The sequence below is a fragment of the Falco peregrinus genome, chromosome 5, assembly GCF_023634155.1.
Source record: "Falco peregrinus isolate bFalPer1 chromosome 5, bFalPer1.pri, whole genome shotgun sequence".
Lineage (NCBI taxonomy): Eukaryota > Metazoa > Chordata > Aves > Falconiformes > Falconidae > Falco > Falco peregrinus.
The window spans coordinates 79,245,264-79,272,859 of record NC_073725.1 but is presented as its reverse complement, the minus strand read 5'-3'; the positions used below and the strand labels follow the sequence as shown (position 1 = coordinate 79,272,859).

General features: G+C 36.0%; 1 protein-coding gene and 1 long non-coding RNA gene across 2 annotated transcripts in view; one reads left to right on the top strand and one right to left on the bottom strand.

Moving 5' to 3' along the window:
- SHISA9 (shisa family member 9) overlaps positions 1–27,596 on the top strand; it is a 191,527-nt gene that overhangs the window by 2,658 nt on the left and 161,273 nt on the right. The window contains exon 2 of the mRNA XM_013302083.3: positions 5,299–5,426. Within this exon, the coding sequence (XP_013157537.3) occupies positions 5,299–5,426 (128 nt within the window). The remainder of the gene's footprint in view (positions 1–5,298; positions 5,427–27,596) is intronic.
- The window catches only part of LOC129784627 (uncharacterized), a 38,119-nt gene that overhangs the window by 2,278 nt on the left and 8,245 nt on the right, over positions 1–27,596 (bottom strand). Inside the window, exon 2 of the long non-coding RNA XR_008747600.1 lies at positions 20,487–20,575. This is a non-coding gene — a long non-coding RNA (uncharacterized LOC129784627). The remainder of the gene's footprint in view (positions 1–20,486; positions 20,576–27,596) is intronic.

The following is a 27,596-nucleotide window of genomic DNA, read 5'->3' as shown; positions in this document are numbered from 1 at the left end:
TGAGATCTTGTACTTTTCTTGCCATGATAACGTTCAAGTCAGGATTATATAGAAACTTGGAAAGTCATGATCACATGGAAAAACAGTCACCCACTCAGTACACATAATAGCTAGTCATGTTCTGAAAAAGCAGCGCTATAGCTTTTTTTTTTTTTAAAAAAAAAGTTCTCACACTCTCTTACAGCTGTGGGGTGGGCTTACCCTTAATTTGAAAAGGAATTAGATTTGTAAATCCCTTCGGCAAACTGAAAATCTGTTCATTGAGTGAAGAATCGAAGTAACCTCTCTGTCCTCAAATGTGTGTTTAACTAAAATGTTACATCCTAGCTCATTTTACACAACTGTGTAAAAAAAGGCTTCAATGCTTAAGAAATAAATAATTTCTGTTTAAACAGTTAATAGTATCAACAATTAAAATATGTAGCTCATATTCCTATTCACCTTATTTTATAACAGTCATCGCTACAATATCAAAAAAACAAACCCAAAAAGAACACCTCCTATGGTTTTTTCCTGTACTAAACCTTATTAATAAGCAAAAGTATAATGTATTGGGAGTGTTAGGTAGGCCAAACTAAAAGTACCAAGTGTTACTCCATTTTTGCTGGCAGCAAGAAACACACAGAGGCTGATTTGTCATCTATTTCCTTAGTTAAGATTGTCTTCTCACCCCTTCCTAGCCAATGGCTACATGAAACACTTGAATCCTCTTCATTCCTATGAAAAAATTCACCTATGGAAGGGATGGTACTGCTTATCAAAAAAGACAATGCATAATATAAACTGGTATTTTTTTATGAGAGCTTATTTATTTTTTAGAAAGTGAACAGAATTTACTGGTGTAAATTGTATATTCCCATTTTTGATTTACTAATATTTTTTTAAATATGAACAGAGACCTGACACATGGGAATGAGAACACTGACTTATAAATAGGAAGCAAAACTGTGCCGCACTTATTAATTCCTTGCATTATTTCATCTTGCAGTCAGTGGATCTGCTGTTGAAGTAAGACACTGGTGTGTGTAAGAGTGGTACAATGTTAATAAAGGAAACTTCACAGGCTTGGTGAGTGTAGTTTCTATACACTTGCCTTTCATTATTTTTTGTTTACTGTTGTAACAAAACAAACCGAGACAACTCCATTAATTTCACTGAATTTTCCTGAAATATTTGACAATGAAAAAGCATTGTGGAAACTTATTTGGTGAAAACAATCCATAGGAAAAAAGTACTTATTGGGCAAGTCCTTTTAGGAAAAAGGAGTCAAAGTGTCCTTTTTTAGAGAGCTTGTTACTTCCTTTTGTTTTGAGAAAAAAGGCCAAGTGTGGCACTGTTCACATTTTCTTTCTTGTTAGATGAGTGTTTTTCAGTATAAAACACTCTTACTGTTGGCATGGAACTGTAAATCTGGAGATGAAATGGAGAGGAGAGTACAGTACTAACTGTACATGGCATATTTCGCTATAGACATCATATGATAGTGTTTTGTTCATATAATTTTCCTGGTTTTTAAATTTGTTATTTGACATTGAAAGGAGATAAATATTCTCTTCAGCTATAGTGTCCAAGAACTAAGCAGTAATGGTAGTACCAAACAGAGTAACTCTTACTTCACCCTCCTGCTTTCTAGGAGAGTAAGGGATTAAGATGGTGTATGTTTTCAGATATGGCAAAGCAAATGAATGTGGCAGTATTGTGCCTAAAAGGAGACAGAATTGATCTGTCTCCTGAAGCAGACCTAGAAGCTCCGTTAGGCATATGAGGGCACCATGTTCTTGCTGATAAAGACTACATCAATGAGACTTCCAGGCTCCATCAGTTAAAGTGGAGAATCCTCGGTTGAAAATGAGTAGAAAAGGGAAAAGCTTTACTTCTCTTAAGGGGGATATTTTTCGGTAAACAATACCACACCTTTGTCTTCTTCCCTAATCCTTGTGGAGAATGTGCAAACAAACCAAGAACTGAAAGGACAATATTTACAGTCATGCTCAGATGCTATAGCTCCTGTTTTTCTGAAGCAGTGCTTCTGACACTGTTAACAGCCTTCCAAATATTGTGAACCATCTGAGCTCTTCTTCCGTGCTGAGCTCATGAGTGAAGTCTTCTGTTGATCATTCAAAAGGCACGTACCTGGGGCCAAAAATAGTCTGACTTGCCAAAATCCTGAATCCTAAGTGTGAAATTATTTCCCTTACGGGTTTTGACCCAGTTTTGGAGGCAAAACATGACAAGTGACCTTTCATGGAATAACCTGTGTTTCAGCTTCTTCAAGCTTGTACCCATAAGAGAAATGCCTGGCTCCACGTGCTTTATAACACCCAAAGTAGCATTACATATCCAAAGAGAAAAATCCTATGGCAAGAAAAATGCTGAAGTTTTGTGATACTTGATAGTTCTGGGCCATGAGCTCCTACGTAGGTAACATTTCTCCACTTTTGTAATGCTGCAATCAATATCAATACACAGGACCTAATGATATCACCACCTGATTAGAAGGTTATCTTGTATTTTGCATTTCCTTACAAAATTATTCAGTATAGCAAAGGTGTAGATAAAGACCCTCTAGGTATATATAATTTTTCAATAGGACCCACTAACAATTCCTTCAGATAATGAACAAAATCTATATGATGATATTCAGGTGAGACAAATGCATGAAGGTATTATAGGAGTCTGTTGGCCTATGTGGAATTTTTTGAAACAAACGTCTGTTCAAGGATTTTGTCGCATACTAGGGCACAAACCTCCCTTTATCCATTTCATTATATGGGTAAATCCCTAAAAGAACAAAGTGCGGGTACAGTATTTCCTTTGTACTTAAGTGATATACAAGATGCTACACATTTTTAACTCTCCCTGACATCAGTGGAAGATAAGGACAAGCTCTTTGTTATATGAACTACTCTGCCCTGAGAAGATTATACAACTTTGACTAACAAAGTATAAAGATAGCTGCTGTGCTGTTAAAAATAGAACTTGATGGTGAATAGTTCCTTTTTTCTTAATATAGTGGGAATCGGACAGTTAATTCCTTAAAACCCCTTGGAAAAAAAGCCACCCTAAAATGGTAGAAAACTCGACAATTTCACAGACAGGCAGTAGTTAATCTGCTACCGTATGCGGTGTTATTTAAAGTCTACAGTGAACAATATTTACCTTCAGATTAAGGGCAATGAGGAAAGCATTTTTGAAAACCCGCTCTCACAAAGTTGGGAAATGCTAATCTGTGTATTACAAGATCTCACACTTTCAACTCCCACGTTGTAGTCAGGAACTTTGATTTGCTTTTCTTCCCTTCCCAGAAATGTGTCCAGCTGCTTCTGGAATTAGAATTAATATTGATGTCAATAATTTTCTTTGTATAGAGACGTATTTGTGTAAATTGACTAAGTATTAATGGTTTTGGTCCCCACTTTTTTTCAGCTGTGTTTTGCAATATAATGCTTTCCTTTTGCATCATTTTCTACATACCTTTGTGAGGTCTCATCTATTGAATTCTTACTATTCTGCTATGTAGGCCAGCTCTGCTATTTCTGCTATATAAGCATTGCTTCAAATGGGAGCATTGCTCTGATACCATTAATCATTTGGTTACTGTCTTCTGACCTTTTACAGTATCAACAGAATATTCTGTAACACGTTGATCACAACTGTAACTAATATTTTAATAACATAATGCCTAGCCATAAACACAGTGAAACATCAGTATCATTCAGCTGTGTACCAAAGCAATGTTCCTGCAATCTGAAAGCAAGATCCAGTTGTGGATTCCTCTCTGTCTGTAACTTAAACTATTTTTAAATATTTAAAAGTACAGTGCTTCTTGATCAAGAAGTAATCATGGCACAGGAATACAGTGGAGGAGCTAGACTGCACTTGCTATGGCTTTCACCAGTGAATGTGCTTTTTTTTTTTATTTATTAGTTTATAAACTAGTCTTCCTTGATGCAGTATCTGGGACACTACATGTAATTTTGCAGAAAATTAAACTAAACTGGGCAAAGTGCCCAGAAGATGCATCCATTCCCTTTAAAAAAAAATCACTTAAGGGGTCTAAAAATTAAAACTAGTAAAACAGAAAGGAGGCAAATAATAGCCAGTGATGCATTGACCTGAATAGAAAAGATTTGCACTGAACTCTGAAGACACTGGTAACACACAGCATAGCTTTCCTTTGCCTAAGGCAACAGCTTCTGCAGGTGGGCCAATTGTTTTGTATGGCACAGTAGTTCAGCAGGTAGAGATATGGCATATACCTAAGGGCTAATCCTGCTCCTACAGAAGTCAATGGTAAAACTCCATCGCTCAGAATCGCAGAGAAAGTTAGTTGTTGCCATGCTGAGAGTTTCAGAGCTTAAAACTCAGTCACTAACTCTGGATCTGCAGGGCTAATACAGGTGTGTGTGCTTATCTGTATGCCTGGCACTCAGCAGTACACTCGACAGTGAAACTAGTTCTTAGAAAATACACCAAACTAGGATGACTCTGTCTCTTTCAGATATAGTTACTGCCTGCAGCAATGCAGGAAAGGTCCACAACCAACATCAGGTTGGGCCTGGCCTAATTGTTAGGAATCCTTTTGCTTGCTCCCTCTTTGCTAGCATAAAACTTTAATCCTGTTTCTGAACTGGCTTCAAAGCCGCAGTACAAACTTTGCTCCATCTTAATGACTAGGACACTCAGAGAACTTAGAAAAGGCATATTTGATCTCCTCTTCTGGATGGGAAAAGCTTAAAGCCCTGACCATGAAGAGAGCTATGCCTACTGGGTTTCTACCTGAAAATCATACGACCTTTCAACTTTGGTGACATTTTTGAATGAAAATGGCCAAGACCACTGTGTTGTGTTATGCTCTGTGCAAAGGCATGTGTGAGAATTTACTTTGACAAGCCCTGCTGGTAATCTAGGTGTGAAGTTAACGGGTTTGTGAAAGCTATAGACAGGGGCTAGGTGCTGAGCTTAACCAAGATGGAAACATTACTAAGCACATGCTATAGCAGAAATCTGCAAGTCTCAACAAGCTTAGATTATGTTCCTACAAAGCCAAGACAACTAAAGAGCTTAATGTGTTTCTGTGTATTACTGCTAGCATGCTGTCTAAGGCAACCTAAAAAGAGCCTTAGGTGCGAAGTCTCACAATGCATCTGATTCCCTGATTTTGCTGTGAATGGAGCTGGTCTCTCCAGCAGACGTTACAACGGACAGCATCTCAAACAAACAAACAAACAAAAATTGGAATGTATTGGTAATGCCTTACAGATTTTGCAGGTTCATTCTGGTTTGTTTGGTTTTCAGGGCTCTTGCTGATGTTATGCGACCTCAAGGTCCTTGTACAACAGATCATATGGAAAGAGATCTAAACATTGTAGTGCATGTGCAACATTATGAAAACATGGAGACGAGACCTCCTCCAAATAATTTACGTAAGTAACATTATAACTTTATCAGTATCTTGAATGCTGGCACTAAAATTAACATTATGAAACAAGTATTGCTGGATGTCAAATGACGGTTGATAGTACATGGGTTCTTGCAAATTAGAAATATTCTTTATTTCAGAATTAGAAACATTTAGGATTTCCTAGTGCAAATAGGGTAACACTAAGAGAAAGCCATTTTGAATAGAAAAATTACTTATTGTATTTATTTTTAATTAGTTGTCTTGGTTGACTAATATTAGGTTTGTATCTTTGTCTCCTACCTGGTGTTTTTGCACAGCACATCAAGCTATGCTTTATTCTATGTTTTGCTATACTAAAATACAAATAGTTAAACTTACATCAAGATTTGGCAAGGTGTTACACAGGGCTATAACATCTAGTAAGAAATGGTCTCATTAGGCTGTTATATCATCTCCACTAGTAAAACAGTTAAACACTTTCCTGGAGAGCATCAGGTTGTGTGTGGTTTTCACTTTCTAATTTTTTTTCTCTCTAAGGGAAAAGGGAAAGGGATATTATTATTTGAAGTTTTAAATAATATTTTTGTTCTATATCTGCTATTACGTGTTTATGTTATTGAAGGAGAGGAAAAAGTGCACCTTGGAGCTTCAGAGGAAATACAGTCACATTTCAGGTGATTCTGAAGTCCTAGGAAACTTATTTCTCAGTCTTGTATTAGACCAGAGTACAGCTCTTTCTCATGCTCAGATACATTTTCCTTTTATAATGAACAGTTCCACTGCATTTTAATTTGGATATATATTTATGTACTTTATATTTATCCATATCTTATATATCTATACACATATATAGATATATATACATGCATACAAATAATAGATAATATATTTACAAATTTAAGTTCAATGTATTTATAAGAGAAAAGGGGATAATTCAGGAAGGTTTAGATTGTTAGGCAGTGGATGGCTTTATTCTGTGCTGTAGATCAACATTGATGTGCATTTTACTGCAAATATACTTTTACTGCATTGGTATTTGCATTTTGAGACATTTAAAGTATATGCACTGGTCTTATCTTTCTGTAACTATAGAAAGCAGAAAATTTGCTTATATTTGGACAAAGAACAAGTTTTATTTGGATTGCACGGCACAGTTATTGTAAGATTTTACTGCTTTCTTTTGGGGGAAGGGTGTAAAAACAATGGGAGAAAGAGCAGATTCATATGCTGCATGCACTCCTGCTACTTGTTTGTGGTAGAGGCTGACTGTGATTTCTTATGCGCATTGTTACAGAGTACTAGGAGAGAATTAAAGCCGTGACCTCTAATAAAGATACCACATATAGTGAAGTGTGACACCTAATCTGTCTGCACTGCTCTACAGCAAAGTACTTCCACCTGGGCCTATGCAGTTCTATACTGCAGAGGGGGAAGTACATACATACTGCAGCATTACATCCCTAACTGTATAAAAAAACACCACCTCTGGAGGGGAATTTATGCTTCTCTCTCAATTAAAAGTGCTCTAGCCCCCTGGAGCTGAGGTGGTGAACTTCTGAAGGCTTAGAAAGGATGGCAATATGCACTGTATCTCTCTTTTCTCTGTGTATTAGTTCTTTGCTGATCTCTGATCCCTCCTGTGACCATGTTTTCAAGAAGAAAGATGCCAGATTGTAAGGAAGTTAGGGTACAATCTCATATGTGAAATGTTTATTCAGAATCCCAGTTAATGAAGGAGCCAGAAAGTAAAGAGATTCTTAGTGCATTGATTGTATTGAGATTTTTGTAATCATCACAATGAGATATTTTGCTTAAAACTCTTTGTATACTGCAATATATGACATAACACAGCAGGTTTTTAAAACTCATTGTTTCTTGGATTTGAATTCAGATTTAAGCCTTGCTTCTACAAACTCTTGCATATAAACGCAACTCAGAGCCACACAGTTACTGCATCAAGGAAGAAAAAAAATACATTTGATAATATCTTAGGGTCTTGGCTTATGATGACCCCAAACACCTGTACCACCTCTGTCTCAGAATTTGGCCCTCTGGCACAGATGGAAGAATTACGTGTGAAACAGCTCTTGCATCACTGCAATGTACAACATAGAAGCACTACTGCTACTTTGGAGCTATCTTAATCCATTGGGTAATGAATAAGGGCAGTCCCAAGACTGCTTCACATGCAGCTCAGGCATTCCTGCTACAGATGGAAACTTCACAAGCAAGCAGCTACAATGGTAGCTAGTTCATTCTCTAATCATCATTATGGATTAAGTCAATCAATTCTGGATTGTTCAATGCAGACCTTCAAGTGGTGCAATTACTCAAGGCATCCTATAACCTATATTACATATGTTTACTTCATAGTGAGTAGATCATTATTCTGTATTTGTTGCCATTATATTCCCTCATAAACTCATCTAAAACCTGACTAAATGACCTACTAGATTTAGTCTGAACATCACAAATGATTAAAGTCTGTTGAGAGCATGTGCATTTATGGTGCAGAAAAAAAGCTTTATAAAGAAAGATTACTAAGACATATTTTCCAAGTCCAGTATCTTAGCAATTTGAAACTTTATAGTGGAGCTCTGAAACACTACAAGAGTGGATATTACTTGCAGATACTTGGCAGTGCAGTATTACCTACTACTAGTGCTGGAAAAGTGACAGGCTTTTTTGGGTATTTTTACAAGGAAATAAATCAGAATGAATTACAGCTTTTGTGGAAATTCTATTCCAAGTATTTACTTACGCAGAGAAAATGAAATGGTACAAGATTATAGCATCAGACACTTTGATAGGTATTTTATAAGTTTCTAAGTTACCACTTTCTATCTACTAGCCATCTCAAAATGAGATTTAAGAAATTGTGACTGATGTACTTTTCACATTGGTCCATAGATATGAAGAGGGCAGAAGGAATTTCTTAGGCATTTGTACCCCTTCCATATTGTGTCTTTTAGAATACTGAAGACAAACTATTGAAGGCCAAACATTATTAAAAATGTCCTAATTTGCATGTTCATTTTCCCTTCCTGCCCTGCTGAAAACATTTTGCTGATGCTGCCAACCCATTCTGAAAGTGTTTATGAAGGGAAGCTCTGTCAAAAGGACAAATTTCGCATGATCTCTGACACTGAAGATGAGTGTGTTTTTGTTTCTGGACTGTTTGTTACCAGAGGACAAAGATTTCCTGAGTTGCCTGCAGCTAGCACAGCTATTTGCCAAAACTAACACTAATGGAAGGCCAGAAGTCGAGATCCCTTTTCAGTGTCCTGCAGTTTACTCAGTTTCTTGTCCCTTCTTTTCTGATACTCAGAAAATAATAGATGTATCAGAGGTTCTGGAAAAACAGATTTTTTTTTTTAATTTGCCCATGTGAACCCAGACAACCTAGATGCTTTTTAGTAAAAGCTATTTTGTCCTTAGTTGTTGCTGGTTGTCATAATTTTCTTCTAGTGCTGTGCTTTATTTAGTATTACTTTTCTATTACTTCCCTTCATTCAGAGACATTAGAATGTAGTGGTGCTTTGTAAACAGGTAGCAGGTATCTACCAAGAATCACAGCATTTAAGTTTTCTAACACAAAATGTTAAATAAAATGAAATGAAGAAGAGAAACCCAGGACATTTAAAAGTTATATTAAAAACATCGAATCAAAACCAAACCTTCCTGCAGAATTTGAGTTTTGTTCACCTCCGACTTTCATAAATCTTAGGAAAGCAATAGCGTTCAGTATTTTCTGTTTTCTTTTTTTTTTTTTTTTCTTCTTTCTACTTATTGTGATAGAAGCAATTTATTTAACTTGTTTGGATTATAATACTGGTGCAGTGGGAGTTAGGAGGCTTTGTAGCTACATCCTCATTTCTGAAAAGTGATTACTGCTATTATTTCTAATTAATAATCTATGATAGCAGAGTGAAACAAATACTTAAGTTAGTGCAATACACAGTCACTTTTCCTAATGATCAGTAAAAGCTGTTACTCTCTTCTCATTAATAACAAGCCTTGCACTAGTATATTTAAGGCATTTATGCAGACTCCCAAGATAAAGGTAATACTAAAGGGAAGCCAGTTCCAGATTAAGGAGGTTTTCAGGTGAAAAATGCTAGCTTTTAGTTAGTTTGCCTTGTATGGATTGTTTCTTCATTTTAAATTTTACATTAAAAAAAGAGAAATGAATTGCAAACACACCACTCAAGGAAGTGCTGCACTGTATCAAATGATCAGTTTTAATACTGGCCAAGGATTTGCAGCACGTGATTAAAATGACTTTTTCTCTTCTTAATTATATGCAAGAGAATAATGTGTTTGCTGCTGTATTTGATTGTCAGTTGTCCTGGATACTTACTGACTACAAATGCTAATGCTAAAAACAAAGCTAAGACATTTCTGTAACTGGTGCCTTATGATAAGTTAACTTTTGTTATTTCTTTGTTTATGTGTTGCTACAGTAGGCATTTAAGAAGTTCTTGCATATTAGAATAAGTGTTCTATATTGCATATTCCCATGCTTTCCCCCATTTCTGTAAATAGAAGCTCAGCCTCTGTTTTCCAGTGAAACTGTCACTAGTTTTGACACTGTGAAAATGCAGTTAGAATTTGCAAGAATTTTTCTTTCATCCCTAGTGAATATGCTTTTTGTTGTTGAATGCAGTGGTCTTTGTCAAACTAATTATTTTTATGTTTAACATACATAAACATGATTATATCAGATGATTCACTGTTATTGCATTGCCTGAATGTAATTCCTACTGTTGCTTGTGGGAAATAAGCATACAGCCATATTAGGCGACTTTAGCAAAGAGAAGTACTATTCTTTGAAATGCAAAGCTCTTGAAGTATATAAAACATGATAATTAATTTACTTACACAGTAACTGTTGGACAATGAATTACAGAGCATTGAGGAGGTAGTCCTTGAAAATGTGCAGGTATTACTGTAACAATAAGCTTCTGGTGGCAGAGACCTTGACTCTACCAAGAACCTTGTGCGGACAGAGAAGTGCAAAATCTGAAGGACTGAGCAAATAACTTGTGTGTTTGACCTCATTGGTATCTAAGTTGTTTGGTTATGGTAAAATGCTTTTTTTAGGCCTGGCTACATGCACAGGTCTAGCCCAGAGGAATTGGACTATGTTCTTCCTAAACTTTAATTGGCTGCTCACCTCCTTACTTGGAAGGACAAAGTACAGGCAGAACAGCTGAGCTGTATAGACAGGGTTCCATGTTTTATGAGGAAAAGATGGAGAACACTAATAAGTCCTCAGCCAAGAAAAAGGTAGTTTCAGTACAGTGACAGAAGAAGTGCTGCTGATGGAGTGCTCTGAAATGGTGAAGAATGAGGGAGAATAAAATAGCTAGCTTAATTGCAGGATGTACTTAGTCTGCAAGACACTACAGCGCTACGACAGAGGGAAGGGACTGCAGTCAGTAACTATTGGGAATTTGTTTCCATTTAAAGCCTTATTGTTCACTGCCAGTATGCAAAAGCTCATTTTACTGAGGTTTCTATGATCTATCCAGAAACCACTTGACAGTATTCAAAAGAATTGGATAATTCAGATTAAATTCCTAAGCTAAAAGCTAGTAGTCTTAACTTAACTCTGGGAGAGGGCTGCTTTCTGCATTTTAGTTGTAATATACAAGGAGGACAAATTCCACATTTAAATTACACACTTTACAAAACTAATCATCCAAGGAAAAGCCCACACTACCATCACCAGCCATGTCAAAAGAAATGTTGTATTTTTAAAATACAATTTATGTTTGAGGTTAAAAGCTGCAAGCTGCTTTGTCACAGCTACCTTGTGACCACTTTTTAAACCACTTTAAATTAATTTCTAGATACCAACTTCAACTGAAATTATGCTACCAGTAGAACTTCATAGCATTAGCAAATTGATGATAGAACTTTTGTTAATATAATTACAGAAGTAGCAATGCATTTCAGAGCTCCAAAGCTTCCATACTGGAGACAAAAGTTCCTGTATAAACTTAGTCTGAAGATGCATTTCTCTTGCAACTCAGTCAATGTAAGACAGTAATGTTTAATCAGTTCTGAACGTGTGTTTAGCCTCACGATCATTAATATAAAAAATGTTTCTAATTTACATTCAGATTTTAATTCAGATGCATGATGCTGATTTATGACAAGATGCTATGAAACTTCTTGAAACACCGATGAGTATTTTCAAGGAAGTTAATTGCAACCTGAGTGTGGGAGCTTCTGAGTTTAGGAATGACAAAAAGTAAATCAAATGGAATACCTTATTTGTCATTGACTGTCGTATATTTAATCCATTAATTTTTTTTAGAAAACAGGATGATTTTGAAAATGTTAATGTATGCCATACACAACAGCTTTTTATTCATAACTATACCAGTCTTTACCAAGTGTAATATGTCAGAACACTAGCAATGATCTTACCATACAATTAATTCCATGCCTTTGGAATCATCCTGTTGGCTTAATCTGGCAAATGAAAAAAATCTAAAGCAAATAGTAAACACAAAATTTTGCATGAACAAGGACTGAGGGTTTGCATCCTGGGTCTATAATCAAATGAAACTATGAACTTAACATCATTATGTATGCTCAGTGGGTCTCTTCTTTAGTCTAAAGTATTTCTTGTTATATATGATTTTATTTGAAAGTCCATGAGAATGTTAGGCATCCTACCTGTGATTCTAGCCAGTGGGATATGTTTTGAACCATACTGGGTAGGTCTTTGTAAGCTCTGCTCCATATAACCATTTCCATTAGTACTGAACAATGAAGATTTCTCTCTTTTTCATTTATTGTACAATAAGAACAATTAGATTAGATTACTGCCTTGCATCCTATCATTTACTTCTACTCAGCTTTTAATTCAGATAAATTTGACATATCTTAATAAAAATATTCATCAACGTAAAATGTATTTGGGAGAAATACAGTTAATCACTGACATTATCCTTTAGCAGCAATAATTAACATTATAGCAATAAAATTATTTAGAGTATGTTTTTATACTTTATAATGTAGTTTAAAAGGGTGAATGATTATTTAATAAAATAAAAATTATTTTCATGACAGAAGAGAGCATTGCTGTACTAGACTATTATATAGGCAGCTTTGAGTCACACAACAGCAGGCTTGAAGAGCATATATAAAGGACAAGACTCATTTTGCTGTCATTGGGGTGCAGGATAAAGCAGTTTGAAATATTGCTCAATAGTACAGGAATGTATTTACCATCTACAAGATGAAAAGGTCAATATCTAAGTGTGGTATCTCTTTGGAAAACAGTTACATGTTTCCCTTGTGATTCCACTTTTACTTCTGTAGTATCAGCATAATTATTTAATAACCATTTAGTACCACAGGTGTTTGTTATTAGATATTAATATGTCCTGTCATCACTCACCTGAAAACAAAGGTAATGCTTGGAAGAATAAGCATCCACTACTGTTCTAATACTTTGCAATCTTTTACTTTCTAATTTTTATTAATGAGGTGCTATTCCTATTATATACTAATCAATTTAATGTCTAAAATTGTATTTTTCTTTGGACAGGCACACTGAATAATAGTATTCTCAATGTTGAATAAAATCCAGTGCAAAATATTCCCTCTGTTAACCCCAACTGTCAGCAAGATCAATCATCAATGCTTCATGCCTGTCGCAATCTTTCATGTCACTGGGATTCTTGATGTCAAAAACTTGTATAGGGAACAATGCCAAACTAATATGAATCATGTCTGGAAAAAATATCCAAAACCAACAACACAGCCTTTTTATGATTGTATGCTGCCAGATTTTAGCTCCTTAAGATGAAGAGGATAGAGACTGAGATACCTTTTTGTTAATATGGCATGAGTCACCTCACTGAAAGGCAAACAAAAAATACCTTTTGCTTTCACTGTTGGTTTGCCAACACCATCACACAGGCAAACTACACTTGCCTTTTCCATGCCTAAACAATATGGTTTTTAACTGTGGACTTAAAGCTTAATCATCTCCCTCAATCCATTAACTCCCACCCTCATATTTTGTCTTAAAAATCATAGATTTGTAACACAAAGGATAAAAACATCAATTCATTATTACATTAGTTTCTGTTAATGCATTCATGTGCAAGCATTAACTGTTACAAACTGATATATCGGCAACAAATCTTAAACATTTTTTATCGCTCTGGCTGTGCAAAACAACTTTTAGATGTTAAAATGCTCTTATCAGAAAGTTATTGTTTTGTAAAATTATTTCCCTCTTCATTTTTTATTCAGTCATACCAACTTTGCTAAGCAGAATCAGTGCAGCGATTACAAAATAAAGTAGACAAGGTTGGCTGCATACATTGGAAAGCTTATGAACACACATCTCAGTATTATGAGGCAATTGTGATATGCTATTTGGTGAGAGATATTTTCATGAATGTCAATCTACAGTTTCAATCACAAATGATTTTTAGTACCTTTGTTCTGTGTTCTCTGCTTTACATCATAACTTTCCTTGAAATGTACACATCAGTCCTGACTCCAGTTTTATTATCATAAGGTAAAGTCAAGGAGGGAACTGAGTGTATTTAATATTTATGAAATAGCTTTGTTCGGTTTTTATAATAGAAAAAAACAGTTGAAAAAAATTCTGGAACCATGATGCAAAACTACATTGCTAATAATTCCCAGATCATTACAATGCAGGTTTTAATCTTTTCTTAGGTATACTAACAAATTTAATCTTTTAAGTTTTAGTTACCATGTTTAAATAGCTTTTAAGAAACCTTCAGTAGCATATTTTTGTTTTTAGCTCATAAATCTAAAAAACACGTTCATGTACCCAGGCTTAAGCCTATAGCTATGCTTCTGAATCCGTAATGAATTTATAACATAATCCAAAATAATCCGATTGTCTTTTACCATCCATTCCTTACAAGTTAAAGGAAATGCACATTTGATAAATATATATTTATACACACCCACAAGCATACAGAAAAGAGTGTGCATGACAAAATTTGGACACTTTTGGAGTTAGCAATGTTGATTGTTTGGCTGAAAGTGTCCACAATAAACTCAGCGTCTCAAACACAGATCATTTTTTTATCCTGAAAAGTTTGTTCTCACAGTGTTAGTTTGCCTTTTACACGCTACAGCACTAGCTGGGACAAAAACTCCAACCTTTCCCATGTAGACATTGCTTTTCCAGGGCTAATCTGATCACTTCTTATCACTTTTGAACTGCTTTATTGCTTTCTCTTAACATATTCTCCATGCATACTAAACCTTGTGCTTCCTATTGCTGTCTTTTCTGCTGCCTGTAACAAACTGGTCCTCCATGACTACAAATACTGTTTCATGATGCTAGTTTTTGTTGGTTTAGTCAGCCATTCTGGACAACATATGAAAGAATATGACAACAGAGAAAACTATGGCAAATATCTACCAACATTTCATCTTATCAGCAGAGCACCGAAGATTTAACTACCTTCAGCCATAAATTACAAAATGGTAGTGGATGCAATTCACAGGTGGGGGTAGGCACAGTTTCTGAGCCTTGCAACAAAAGTAGCATTTTGACAGGACTTACAGTAATGACTAGTTTAAGCAAATTAGATTAAATTCTGATTGGTCAAAAGTCGTTAATAAAGCATTCACTGTCTTTAATGGCTCAAGGATTTTACCCAGGGGCACTACAACTCACTTAGGACTCATACATACCTTACTGAGGGGAATTATGGTTTTGTTATTAATTTTGAATAAGGAGAGAGATCAAGGGATATGCAGGAAGTTTGTCTTATGGCTTCGCAAAAAGACACGACACAGCTTAGGGAATTCAGTGCTGGAGAAGAAAAAATGCATGTTCATTGCCAAGACTAATAAAAGCTAGTCAGGGGAAGTGCAGTGAAAACTACCAAATAATTCACCAAATTAAAACCTCCTGAGAAGTGTTTTGAGAAGCCAGGATGCTAGAAGTCATTTCCAGCTAGATGTACTTCCCATTTCCGTTCTGGTTTCAGGAAAGTTTGGGAGTCTGCAAATGAAGAAAATGTCCGTACCCTTGGCACACAGGAGACATGGAACCTTTTGTGCTCTTCTGCCGTGCCCCTCCGCTTTGGCAGCACAGCTGCTGTAGTTGAACAACTGTTGTCACCCCCAGTATTCAGAACAAGCCTCTTGGAGGGCTTGTATGGATACTGAATTCTCAACTGCTGAACCTTGGCACAAAACAGAATTGCAGGTGGCAGCTTTCACTTAACATAAGTGGTCTAAAAGGTCTCTGGAACCTTACGTGAGTAGAGCAACTGAGCACAGTGGAGAGTTGTTTCACTGAGGTCCTTCCAAGTATGGAGGGATCCAAGTCAGCACATTTGCAAGGGAGTAGTTGGCCAAGAACAGGCTAACTGGTCTGCTAGTCTGGCCGGGTGGGTCTGGCCTATGTAAAACAATATGCTTACATCATTTGGAAGGGAATCAATACATGAATTCTTGAGCATCCCTGTGTTAAAAAGAATGAGGCCTACTGACAGTATTTTATAAACAGCTTCCAAAAAGGAAAAGTAGTCCTTTCAGCATCGTTCCTATCCAGGAGTTAAACTAAGGAAGCTGATGGTAGCTTATATATTTTTGCTCTTTCTTTTATACATCAGAGGACCAAAAGTAGTTGCTGTGCAATGTGCTCTCAGCAATTCCTGCTGGGGGCTGGGCTAAGAATTAGGAATGCATTTTTTTCCTAAAAGCTTTGCTCTACCTCATCAAATGACTAACTTTAGTTTAAATAATATATTTTGCGTTTGTAATAATGGGTTAAACTATTTCTCATTTTTTCCAAAGCTGGAAGGTTGGAGAACTACATTTCTCCCATAGTAATCCAGATTCTTGTTTGAAGTTTAAAGTTAATTTCTGAAAAGCCAGCGATACTGTGAGGAAGTGTTCCTCACCCTTTGTCAAAACCAAACCTGACCACCATTTCGATTAGAATAGTTTCAAGTTTCTAGTTATACCTCCGTAGTTAAATTGCGATTAAATGCTTTACTTAGTTAAATGAACTTCTATAAGGATTTTTAAAGCAAAATCATTTACATTTATGATTGATTACTTCTTTCCCAGCATTTTAACACTTCAATTTTCTTTGGTTCCTGCTTTTCCTCCTTGCTTAAGGGCCTCCATTTAAGAAAAGAGGTCTGTGAAAAGGGATAGTTTCTCTCAGAAACAACTGGCCCCAGCAAAGATCTGCAAGAAACCACAGAAAACTGGAAAAAAAGCATGTACTCTGTAGGATAAGACATTTGCAGAAGGTTTTTGCATAGATATTTAACTAGAATAAAGATCTCTTTTAAGAGTTATAATGAGCAAAATTAACTTAGAACAGCCATCTCTTTATTCTCTAGTATGTGTCTGGAGTTTATCTTGTGTCTGCAAGTTCTTGCATTGAAGTCAGTAAACTAAAATTTTACCTTGGGAGCCCAGTACATTATTCCTTAACCATGCAAAGGTACAATTGTGATGATACAGAGGCCAGAGGCTAAGCCTGGGTAAAAATGTTTGTAGCAAAAGCAGTAACAATTACCAGAAAATTTTAAATCTTGAAGATTATTAAAATAAAAATTATTTATGCTTCCTTGAAGTTGTCCAAATCTTAGCAGATATAAGTATAAAACAGAGTATAAGTATATAAAATACAATTCATATTATTAAAGTAGCTCTTTCTTTGACTTGTTCATTATATTAATAATTTAATGTGTCCATCTAAGAATTACCTAACTCACTGATTCTTTTCCTGACTGTGATCCTACACCTCTTATAGAGGTTGAAATAACTATATGCAAATAGATTAGGCTTCTTTCCTCTCAGAGGAAGCAAATAAGAGAAAAAAACACCAGTGCTGCAGGATTCCTTTCAAGCGCATACAAATGATATAGGTTATAATCAATGATCTTGCATTGTCATAATCTAGCATTTTAGAGCCATTAACATTTACTTGTGAAAATCTGTTTTGAAATATTTATTTGCAAGCTACACCTTATTTCCTAGGTGACACCGTTCCCACCATTTCTACAAATACAGAGACATAGTTGAAGATGTCTCTGGAACCAGAGACAAAGAGCTGGAGTTAGGCTGCAAAGCATGAATCACCTATCTGGTCTATGCATAGGAAAAGATTTCCAGATTTCATAAGCATCAAAATCACCCAAACATTTTTAGAAAGGAAGACAAGTTGTCCATGAAAATCTGGTCTCTGTAACTTAGTGCTTTACTCTGCTGAAATTGTCCACTGGAATAACACTAGATCTCCCCTTTTGTCTTTACCATCTCTCCTGTCTGTTCATCAGGAAGAGGAAGGATTGTCCATCTCCACTCCAATCCCTCTGCATCTCAATAGCTCACACACGGTATCTCGGGTTCCTATTGTTTCTTGATTCGCCTGGACAAAGAATATCTCTGGCTTTTTCAGAGTTATCTATTCTAGTATACATACACTGACTGATCAGCAAACAGAACAAACCAAACAAACAGCTGTAGGGTTTGTACTTCTGTCTTTTGTCTCCATTCAGTCATTTCTTTTCCTAACAGCTGTAGAAACATCTCATCCTTGAGATCTCAATAACACCAGAAAGGGCAAATGGGTTAAAAGTTACTAGAGGGAGTAACAGGTAGCTGGAAAAAAAAATTACATTAGCCTTGTTCTCTTTTAAGAACAATAAATCTAGAATTATTTACTGAGTGCAATACAATGCTACAGGTCATTGTTAGCACGAAATTTGGATCCATAAATTAAGTAAGTATTGAGATGCTGCTCTGAGAGTCTGTAATCATCAAATAGGGAAATCTAGCCAGCAAAGGATGGGAATACCAGGAAAACAAAAAAAGAAGGATAATTTATGGCACATCCTCTTCCCTGTGGATCAAAGAAGTTATCTAACAGGATGATGCCTGGTCTGTATTGTCTAAATTAATTGTGTAGGAAAGTCTGAAGGGAGTTGGGATGTGTCAGAAGATCAGATCATAGAGGAAAATACAAGCTCAAAACTTGGTAGATGGTTTACTAATTGCTAATTATTCTTATGTCTACTTTACATGATATTAAGCGTATGCTGGAAGCTTCCAAGTGGAAAATCCACACAATAGTTAAAGCAGTTCAAAGGCAGCTTTAATCCTCCTTTATGGCTTGCAACACTCTTGGGAAAGAAGATATTGCACAGCTTCAAGGATGGAAAGTCACTAGTATTAAGCAATCTGAGGCTAACTAGCAGATTACAAAGGGAGAAGTCCTAAGTGCATATTTCCCCATGTGAAACCTATCTATGTAGTGGTGGCTTTCCTTTCCCCATATACCTGTAACCTATAGAGAGTCTGAGATCAGTGCACTCTGGAAGCTGGTGAGCATAAGTTAGTAACTTTAAGAATATTCTTCTCGTACAGTTACTGACAAGTCTTTTCAGCTTTGAAGAAATTAACAGAAGAGGAATAATTTTATCTTAATTATCATCCCAGTAAGTTCAAACCGGAACACATGCATGTCATAGTCCAACATCACAGGCATGACTGCATCCTGGCAGTCAGTATGTCATGATCAATACTCTTATCTGAAGAATCCTTTTGAAATATTCTCATAGTAACTTGCAGCCACAGACTTCACTAGTTGTGACCTATGGGGGATAATTGCAAGTGGTTTGCAGCTACTTGCTTTTGCTCTGTCTTGTGGGTTTGATATCAGTTGACAGCTCCTAACTGTCATTCTCACCAGCTTTCCTCTGATTAAAACATGGCTTTTTTACATTGTACACAGGACTAAAACAGGTACATGCTTCCTTTTGTGTTGAAACAGTTCCTGACAACCCTTCCGTATAAAAAATGGTGAGGCCTTACAGCTGGAGCTATGTCCATAGAAAACAAACCTGAGTTTTTTTTCAGCCCGACTGCATGCAAACTGAGTGCCTCTGAGCATCAGATTATCTTTGTGCTTTGTATCACAGAAAGGTGTTGCAGAAGCCAGTGCAGGGCTGGCTGTGGTCCATCAATACATTATCATATTTATGGTTAGATACCTACAACTGGATAGCATAGACTGCTGCTGCCACAGCTGTCTGAAATAGTATCCAGTGCTATCACTACCAGTCAGAGCAAAGTAGGTTTGGCAAACTACCGTATACAGTATCAGCAAGCCTAGCAGATACAATTCACGAATGAGGATCAGCATAGCCTCAGCATAAAGAAATGCCAGATGAAAAGGTAACTTGCTCAAAGTGAATGTATTGAACATATGGGATGAGAGAAGCTGTTAAAGGAAGATGACAATGAAGAGCCTCACTTCACAAGGAGGATGTCAGAAAGCACACAGAGCGAACGGGTTCGATTTAAAATGCTCCAGAGAGTCTTTTTTTAAAAAAGGATTCAAGATTTCAGAGCTAGGTAGTGTGTAATACCTGGAGCTGCTTACATAGCTCACTGAACTTTCGGAACAGAGCGCTGTGTCTGCAGAACAGATGTTACCCCCACGGGTAAATTTACCTGGACTGACCATTTGACAATGTATCAATTTAAGTAATTTGGTAGATATTTGAATGATAACCATATTATATTTTTCTTTTTAAGCCACAGATAAATAATATCAGAAAGAGAGTAAGAAAAAAAGAGCCTGAAAACCAAATTAATTTTACAATAATAGTAATAACTTAGTGATTCACCCAGGTGTGACTCAAAAGCAGGCCAGGCAAAGTCTCATTCTTTGCATCCTGAGGAGTATCTAGTGGATGATACCATTGCTTCAGCTCAATCTCTCTCTCACTTGATCTCTTTCTTGCCCATCAAAGCTTTTCTTGCCTTCGTGTGTTTGTGATTCTGCTTTTCTGTGCCTGACAGTTGTAATGAAGATATGCCACAGTTAGTGACAAGGCAAGTATTCTAGAAAAATACTGCCAGAAGAGAATGAAATGAAAAAGCTAATACCTGCCATTGGTTTGTGGAAGCAATCACCAATATGTAAATTTATGGCACACTCTGTAACTTATAGAAAAAAAGTATTTGTTTAACGATCATCATTAATTAAAAAATCAATGAAAACACAAATGCATGGAAGAAAACAACTCACCATTAAAATGTCATTGCAGCATAAGGATCCATAAAGGTGATACGGGAAAAGACAGCATACGTTTGTCTCCATTTCAACACCAATTCTAGCTGAAAAAAATGTTATGAATTTTTAAAAGCTTGAAGTTGTGCTACTCGGCTTAAAGTAACAAATGTTTTTGGTTTTTTTTAAACAAATCATTGTCTTCTTACATACTTTAACATTCTTATCACTTCAGGGTACTGAAACTCTATGTATGTCCTATGATGGAATATGACATTTCTCTCTCCCTCAAATTTCTGAATTTAGGCCACTTATGTACAAAGTATGTGTAAGTTGCCACAGTATACACAGTAACATACATTTCCTCAGCAATCCTCACTTTGCTATTGCCTCACCTTTAACTATTAGCAAGGGAAGAACCTGTTTGTTATTAATACACCTTTACAAAAATATATAAACAAAAAAATGCCTTCTGAGAGATGCATTTTCTAACATTATCTGTAGTTACTATTTCAAGATTCCCTGAACTAATTAATTGCACATTTTAAAGCAAATTAATGTATTTTAGCAGCAGCAGTGTGATCTTTTCACCCATTATTTACAATGCTTTATAATTATGGTAACGATTACAGGCACAGAAAAATCAAGAATTTTGTATCTTTCGATCTTAGAAATTAGTGCAAAATAAGGTGAAATATACAATAGCATTATTATCCTTATACAAAAGCTGGGAAGTCAAGTATTGTCTTTCATTGTCTTTGAATTCCACACACTATGTTTTAGGCTTCAGATGTGACAGTATAATTTGTATCAGTATAATACTATAATAATTTCAGAAATATAATACAATAAACACTATCATTGTTTACATAATCAAGATATTCCCATCTCATAATCCAAGGATGCTTGTAACAATCTGTTGTATTGCTTACATTAACATTATTACCTACCCTGAGTACATTGAGATGTAATTTAAAACAGAAACAACAGAGTATTGGGGATAAGGAAATGCTGATCAAAACCTTAAGGATTTCTAGAGGTCACAAACATCCTGGCAGTCTGCCAGGATCACAGGAGCTGACTAGAGAACACTTTGCAGTTTTCCTGCAACTCCAGGTTAACACAGTTACTAAAATCAACACTTGGAAAAAATTAAGAGTTGGTACTAATCAGGAGCTCATTGTGGGGGGGAGAATGGGAGAACCCTAGGTTTTCTAACATCTATAATGCTTCAAATAAGAGTATTAAAATATTAAAAAATGTAAAATGGCTGTCCAGGCTAATTTATTAATTTTTATGCAATTCACTACAGAAATTATCTTAGTTAGCAATGATGGTTTAAAAATCTGTATATATGAAAAAAACTTCTATTGAAGTGGATGTAGGCATTGACAAAAACATACTGTCGTGAAAAAAAAAAAGCCTTAAGGGACTGGATGGTGATTAAATAGAATGTGGAGCTCATCACATCTGGATCCCCAGTTTAAATACAGCCATAGTGAGGATAACAGTGGTCCATTTGTAAGTTTGCAGCCTAAACTATCTGTCACTAGATTTTTAATTCTTTGAACATTAAATAATCTGGAAAGAAACAAGTTTGCCAGTTTCTTTACAGTGTCAGTAACCTGTTCTCTTTAGGAGACAGACTTGCTAAAAACAGAGGTGAGAGTGTTTATTAGCAAATGTTTAATTTATGAACACATTTGGTCTTACAGAAGAAACATAAAGGTCTTTTAAAGAGAAGCATGTTAGCTTTATTGATTGAGTTTTGAGTGGAATCATTACTTGGGGAACTAATTCTGTGACAGACTAACTGGGCTATCTGGCAAGGTGGAGTGCCTCTGCTTTCTTTTCTCTCTCACTGTTGTTACAACATGCTTCGGGCTAAAGCAATCACAGTGGTATTGAAGTTCCCTCACTGTGGGAGAAAAAAAAAAAAAGGAAAAGCAAATGAGCAAAATGTGGTCCACAGCAACAGACTCACATTGGCCAGCCTCTGCCTTGGACCACCTCTTAGCTGCATGGACTGTGTGGATTCATAGCTTTTAAAGAAGAAATGACTTCTAGTAGATATGTGATTTATACAGACACCCCTGTATAATGCAAGTCCTATAATTTTACCCAGCAGCTCCTATAGTCAGAATGTGAGCTGTGAAGCCAGACTGCTGCTATCCTTCTGTACCGAGGGGTAATATTTTAGTGACATTTTTTTCAAAAAAATAATCAATGCTTGTTTAATTTTTTCTTTACTTTCTTTGGTACCATGTAATAATACAAACCAGAAGTGTAAAATATACCTATAATCCTGAGAGTTCTGTTAAACCCTAACTGATAGTAGGAAAAAGGAGAATACTAATGGAAAGAGCATATACTGAAGATTTTGTTTTCATGTGAATGCAATTAGAGCTTTTCTCTTAAGCTAATAGGATAAGTAACTATATGAGGAAATCCACAGACACTGCAAATGTGCAGGAGGGAGAGAGTAGTGTTTGCTTGGTGTTCAATAGTCCATGTGTAATAAGCTGGCAGTTCCATCTAGTTCCTACTGGACAAATGTCTACACCAGAAAGTCCTGTTTCTCCCCTCCCCCAGCAGCACATTTGGAAGTTTCAGCAGCAAAACCAAAGGCTGAATTAAGAGACAGAGGGCTATATTTTCAAAGCTATTTTATTTTTCATTCTATAGATAAAGATACGCTCACAAGTAAATTCCTATTGCTTATATGGCATTGCGATTCAGGACAGCAGTTAATTTCCTGAATATCTGTGAATGACTGAACAACTCCCATGCTTTTTGCCAAATTATTCTATGAGATCTATTCTGATATTCCTAAACTTTGATCTTTTCCTAACAGCACTTGCCAACCTGATATAAACAGATAAATACCCTGTCTCTTGAGAGTAAAATAAATGTTGTAGAGTTTTATATATAGTTACTCTTGATTCCTGGATGATAGACTTGTAATAAATGACATGCAGGATGGATCACAGCTCTAATTAATTTTTTTAAAGATGTTGAAATGATTCCTTAATACTGGTAGTTTGTCTATAGAAAATGTAGCATATACACAGCATAACACAAACAAGCAGTGAATATGTGGTATTTTGGTATGGCACAATTATTATTGGTATTAATTTGGGGTGTCTTGGTTTTGGATTTTGCCTGCATAAATAATGTACTTCAGAAACCACATTGATATAACCTCTGCAGCAAACCACAGTTATATGTAGGTTCCACAGCTCCTCTATATGTCAGTCTTACTTTGATCCATAATACTCTAGCTTGATCTTGGCCAGGACACCAACAGTTTTGTTGTAATATACCATACACAAACTATGGAAATGACTGTCAGGCCCCTTCCCACCCAGCTGCATGGCCTGGGGTGAGAAGGGCCAGGAACTGGTGCAGCTGGCCAGAAGTTCCCTTAAATAACTAGAGATGCACTGTCCTTTTTAGGAACCATAACAAGCACCAGGGGTTGCAGCCCCTTTACAAGGAAGAACAAGGCATCACTGAAGTTGTCCTTGTAACAGCAACCCTAGGAAGCGCTTTAACTTGCTAGGAGCCAGGATGGCTGGCATAGCTTTAAGACTGCTGTAAAACACATTGTGACTGAAGAAAATACAGAATTAGGATGTAAATTGTGGAAATACAAAAGATTCTTTTCAGCTTTTCCTTTAGTTATGGACAGTCCTTAATGACAACGAGCTCTAAATACTACATACACAGTGCTATGAATTTATGACTCAACAAAAGCTTGCAACAATCTTTGATTTTATATTTTTTTAACACTTGACAGATTGGCAAAACCATACAGTTGTAAAAAATTTCTTAACGGAAAGGCTTTTTTCATATAAAAAGATTTCAGGCGGTATGTATGTTTCTTCTCATGAGACAATGGCTGCTGAGTCTCCAATGCATTCTGCCACAGCTGAAGATTCACAATTCTCTATTCAGCCTGTAGATCTTTTCATGCCTGTTATATCTTTTTTCTGGTCCTTCAATATTCTTTCTAGTATGTGTATGTGATCCTTGTGTGCAGCTGATATTACTGAACTAACCTAGAATTTATACTTTTTGTCCTCAATTCATGCAGGTTTGAAACAACATTTAGCATAACTGGAATGGGGGGCATTAGTATCATCCATCCTCTTATTGTCATAAATGATCCCTACTGTATGAAACATGTTTTAATTCATGGGCAATATCTTGCTAACCCGAATCCCACTTTCCTGTATGATTTCATAAACTTTAATCCCACTCTGTGCAATCTCTGTAATAGTTTAGATGCATAGTGACTTGTCATTTGCATCCCATGAAGCTTTTATAACAATAGCAACTTCAATTAAACTATGCCACTTGGCTTCATCATACTTCCCCCAAAATATCTTTGCCACCAACTTTTCTGAAAGTGGCAATTCTCCTGAGCTTTCCAGAATTTATAGGTCACAGGTAAAACAGCATGTTCTCTGCAAATGTTAATGAGTTTACAAACTGCTGAGTGTTATAATGATAAATTTGATCATATTTCTCTACTGACTTTACACAGTCTTGGCACTGCAATATTTTTAGCTTATATCTGCTCTCAAAGGGCCCAATCCAAAGCTCATTGAAGTCAAGGAAAAGAGGTGTATTAAGATTAGCAGCTTTTGATCAAGTCTGAGACAGACAGTGCTGTAAAAACATTATCTGTGCACATCCCTTATATGCAACTGACATCTCCTTGCACCACTGCAGGTTACTGATTCTCATTTTCTTTGCAGCTTTCCACTTGATCAGGGAATCTATTAAAGTCCAAGCAGTCAAGGCAGCTGTCTTGAGTCAGATAATTTCCAGCTTCCTAAATAAAGGGAACTAATATAATATATACTTTATGCCCACATCACTGTCATAATTCATGCGGTATTGTGAAGGGTTTTCAGAGAGGAGGGCAGAATGCAAACAGCAGTGATTTCTAAAGGCCAGTCCCCGGTCAGTCCTCTGCTTCTGCAATAGGATCCCTCTCCTGCTTTTACAGTTACTTTCACCAACCTTCTTGTGCACAGTTCACTTTACAAAGTAATTGCTATAGCTTTTAAATGTATCCTTTCATACCTGCAGGGGTATATAGTGAAGACTGTGAACAGGAGAGAAGGTTGTGTTGCTGTTTAGTGTCTGATGATACCAGTACAGAGAACTGTAGTCTGATATCTTTCCTGGGCATTTTAATATATTTACAGATAGAAAGGTGACCTTTGTTTAGAAAAAAAAAAATTGGTTTATTTCAGCAGGGTGCAGTTTATTTTGTTATGTAAAATGATGGCATTACTAAATAGCATTAGAAGTGCTAGTAACCAAAACCAGAACTACACTTATAACTGCTTACACCTGCTTTGTTGAACAATCTGCTACAAGTTAACTTAAAAATACAGATGACAAAACTAACATTTTTTAGATGAGAAATTCAGATTCATTTCTCCATGAAATACAGAGCAAATACTGAAAATACCTAGTGGTAACATCAATTATCCTTGTCACTGAAAAATGTGTCTTAAACACGGAAGCCCCTTAGGATAGCCTTCTGTCAGAAGGCCAATCACAAAATCACTAAACCCATACAGACAATTGTTCACTGTTGCTTCAAGCTATTAGTATACATGTGTGAAAAAAATAATTATTCAATAGTTCTGTCAGATACTCTCAATTATGTCAAACTTTAAAGTCCGTGTGACCTTTTTTGCTATAGGAAGTGATTTAAAATCTGCCTTGCCTCTGACATTTAAATATGGGGGACTATACTGTTCATTTATTTACCAAGATAAATAAAGATTAATAGAAGATGAACAAAGTAAAGCAGACTCTTACAGAAACAAACCGTTAGAAAGGAGTGAATAAATAGGACTACTTCTGGCTGTTCTTGCTTTTCATTTTTTGCAAGTCATTAAGTTTACTTTCATGCAGCATAGGGACTAATAACTAGATACAAGTTACTATAAGCACCTGTCAGCTTCGGCAAATAAACTACTCTCTGTTAATAACATAAAATTTTGTAAGGGTTTTGGTATCATACTGCTGAATGTTACTTGTGGAAAAGGTTATTATCCAACATGACTAAATATTATCACACTAAGTCTTATGCAAGTGTCAGAAACTTCCTTTCGCATTACCAATGAACAAGAGCCTTGTTGTTTGGTTAGGACACTTGGTGGACCACTTTGGAAGTTCACTGAACATTTAAATAATAGATTTTGGTTTTAGGTTTAAACTGTTTGTTGAAGTACTTTAGTTTGTGGGCCCTGGCATGGTCAGGTGTTTCTGAAATTTAATTATATGACTATTTTACAGTTTCCTAAGATCCTGCTCTCATAGTAAGAAAAAGACATAGAAGATTACTATTTCCATTTTCTGTTTTCCATTTTTTCTAACACTTTGGGAAAACGAGTAGCACAAGCAATAGTCCTTTCTATGCAAAAATAATCAAAGAGCCTCCTCAAAGGACAATGCTAATCCTTCTCTCTTCCATTCCATACAACTACAATGAAAAAATACAAAATTACCCAAGTCCTCAATATTAGACAAAACTAAAAATACATTTTCTAGACTCTTGTAATTTTCTTTCCTTTAAAGCATATTCTCTGGTCAGTGTAATATATCATGTAAAAACACCGTAGACTCCAAGTACTTTCTAAATATCTAGTGAAATGGCTTTTTGACTTTTTCAGGGCATAGGATGAATGTGCAGTGAATTCACAGAAAAAGCTGTATGTGGAATTTCTGAGATTATATTGATAGGTGTAATTTATTTTTTATTTACAGTCTCTCTTGCCTTTAGTCTTCTCTCCTGCTGTCTGAATTAAATATTAAATAACTTTGCAATCCCACAATGCTGCTTCAAGCTTTAAAAAAGTGGATTACAGCCAATGCCAATTTTGGGCAAGTATCCAAAATTACACACCAGCCACACAGTGCAACGTAACTTTTGTTACCTTTGTATCACGTACCCACAATTTTTTCTTCTCTTCTCCCCATTCCCTTGAGGAATGACCTCCTCGTCTGGGTTGCTCCCATCTAGGAAATTTACTAATTGTTATTATTTTGCTTCCTAACATGAATTGTGTTTAATCCTGTGCCTGTGAAGTGCCTGAATAG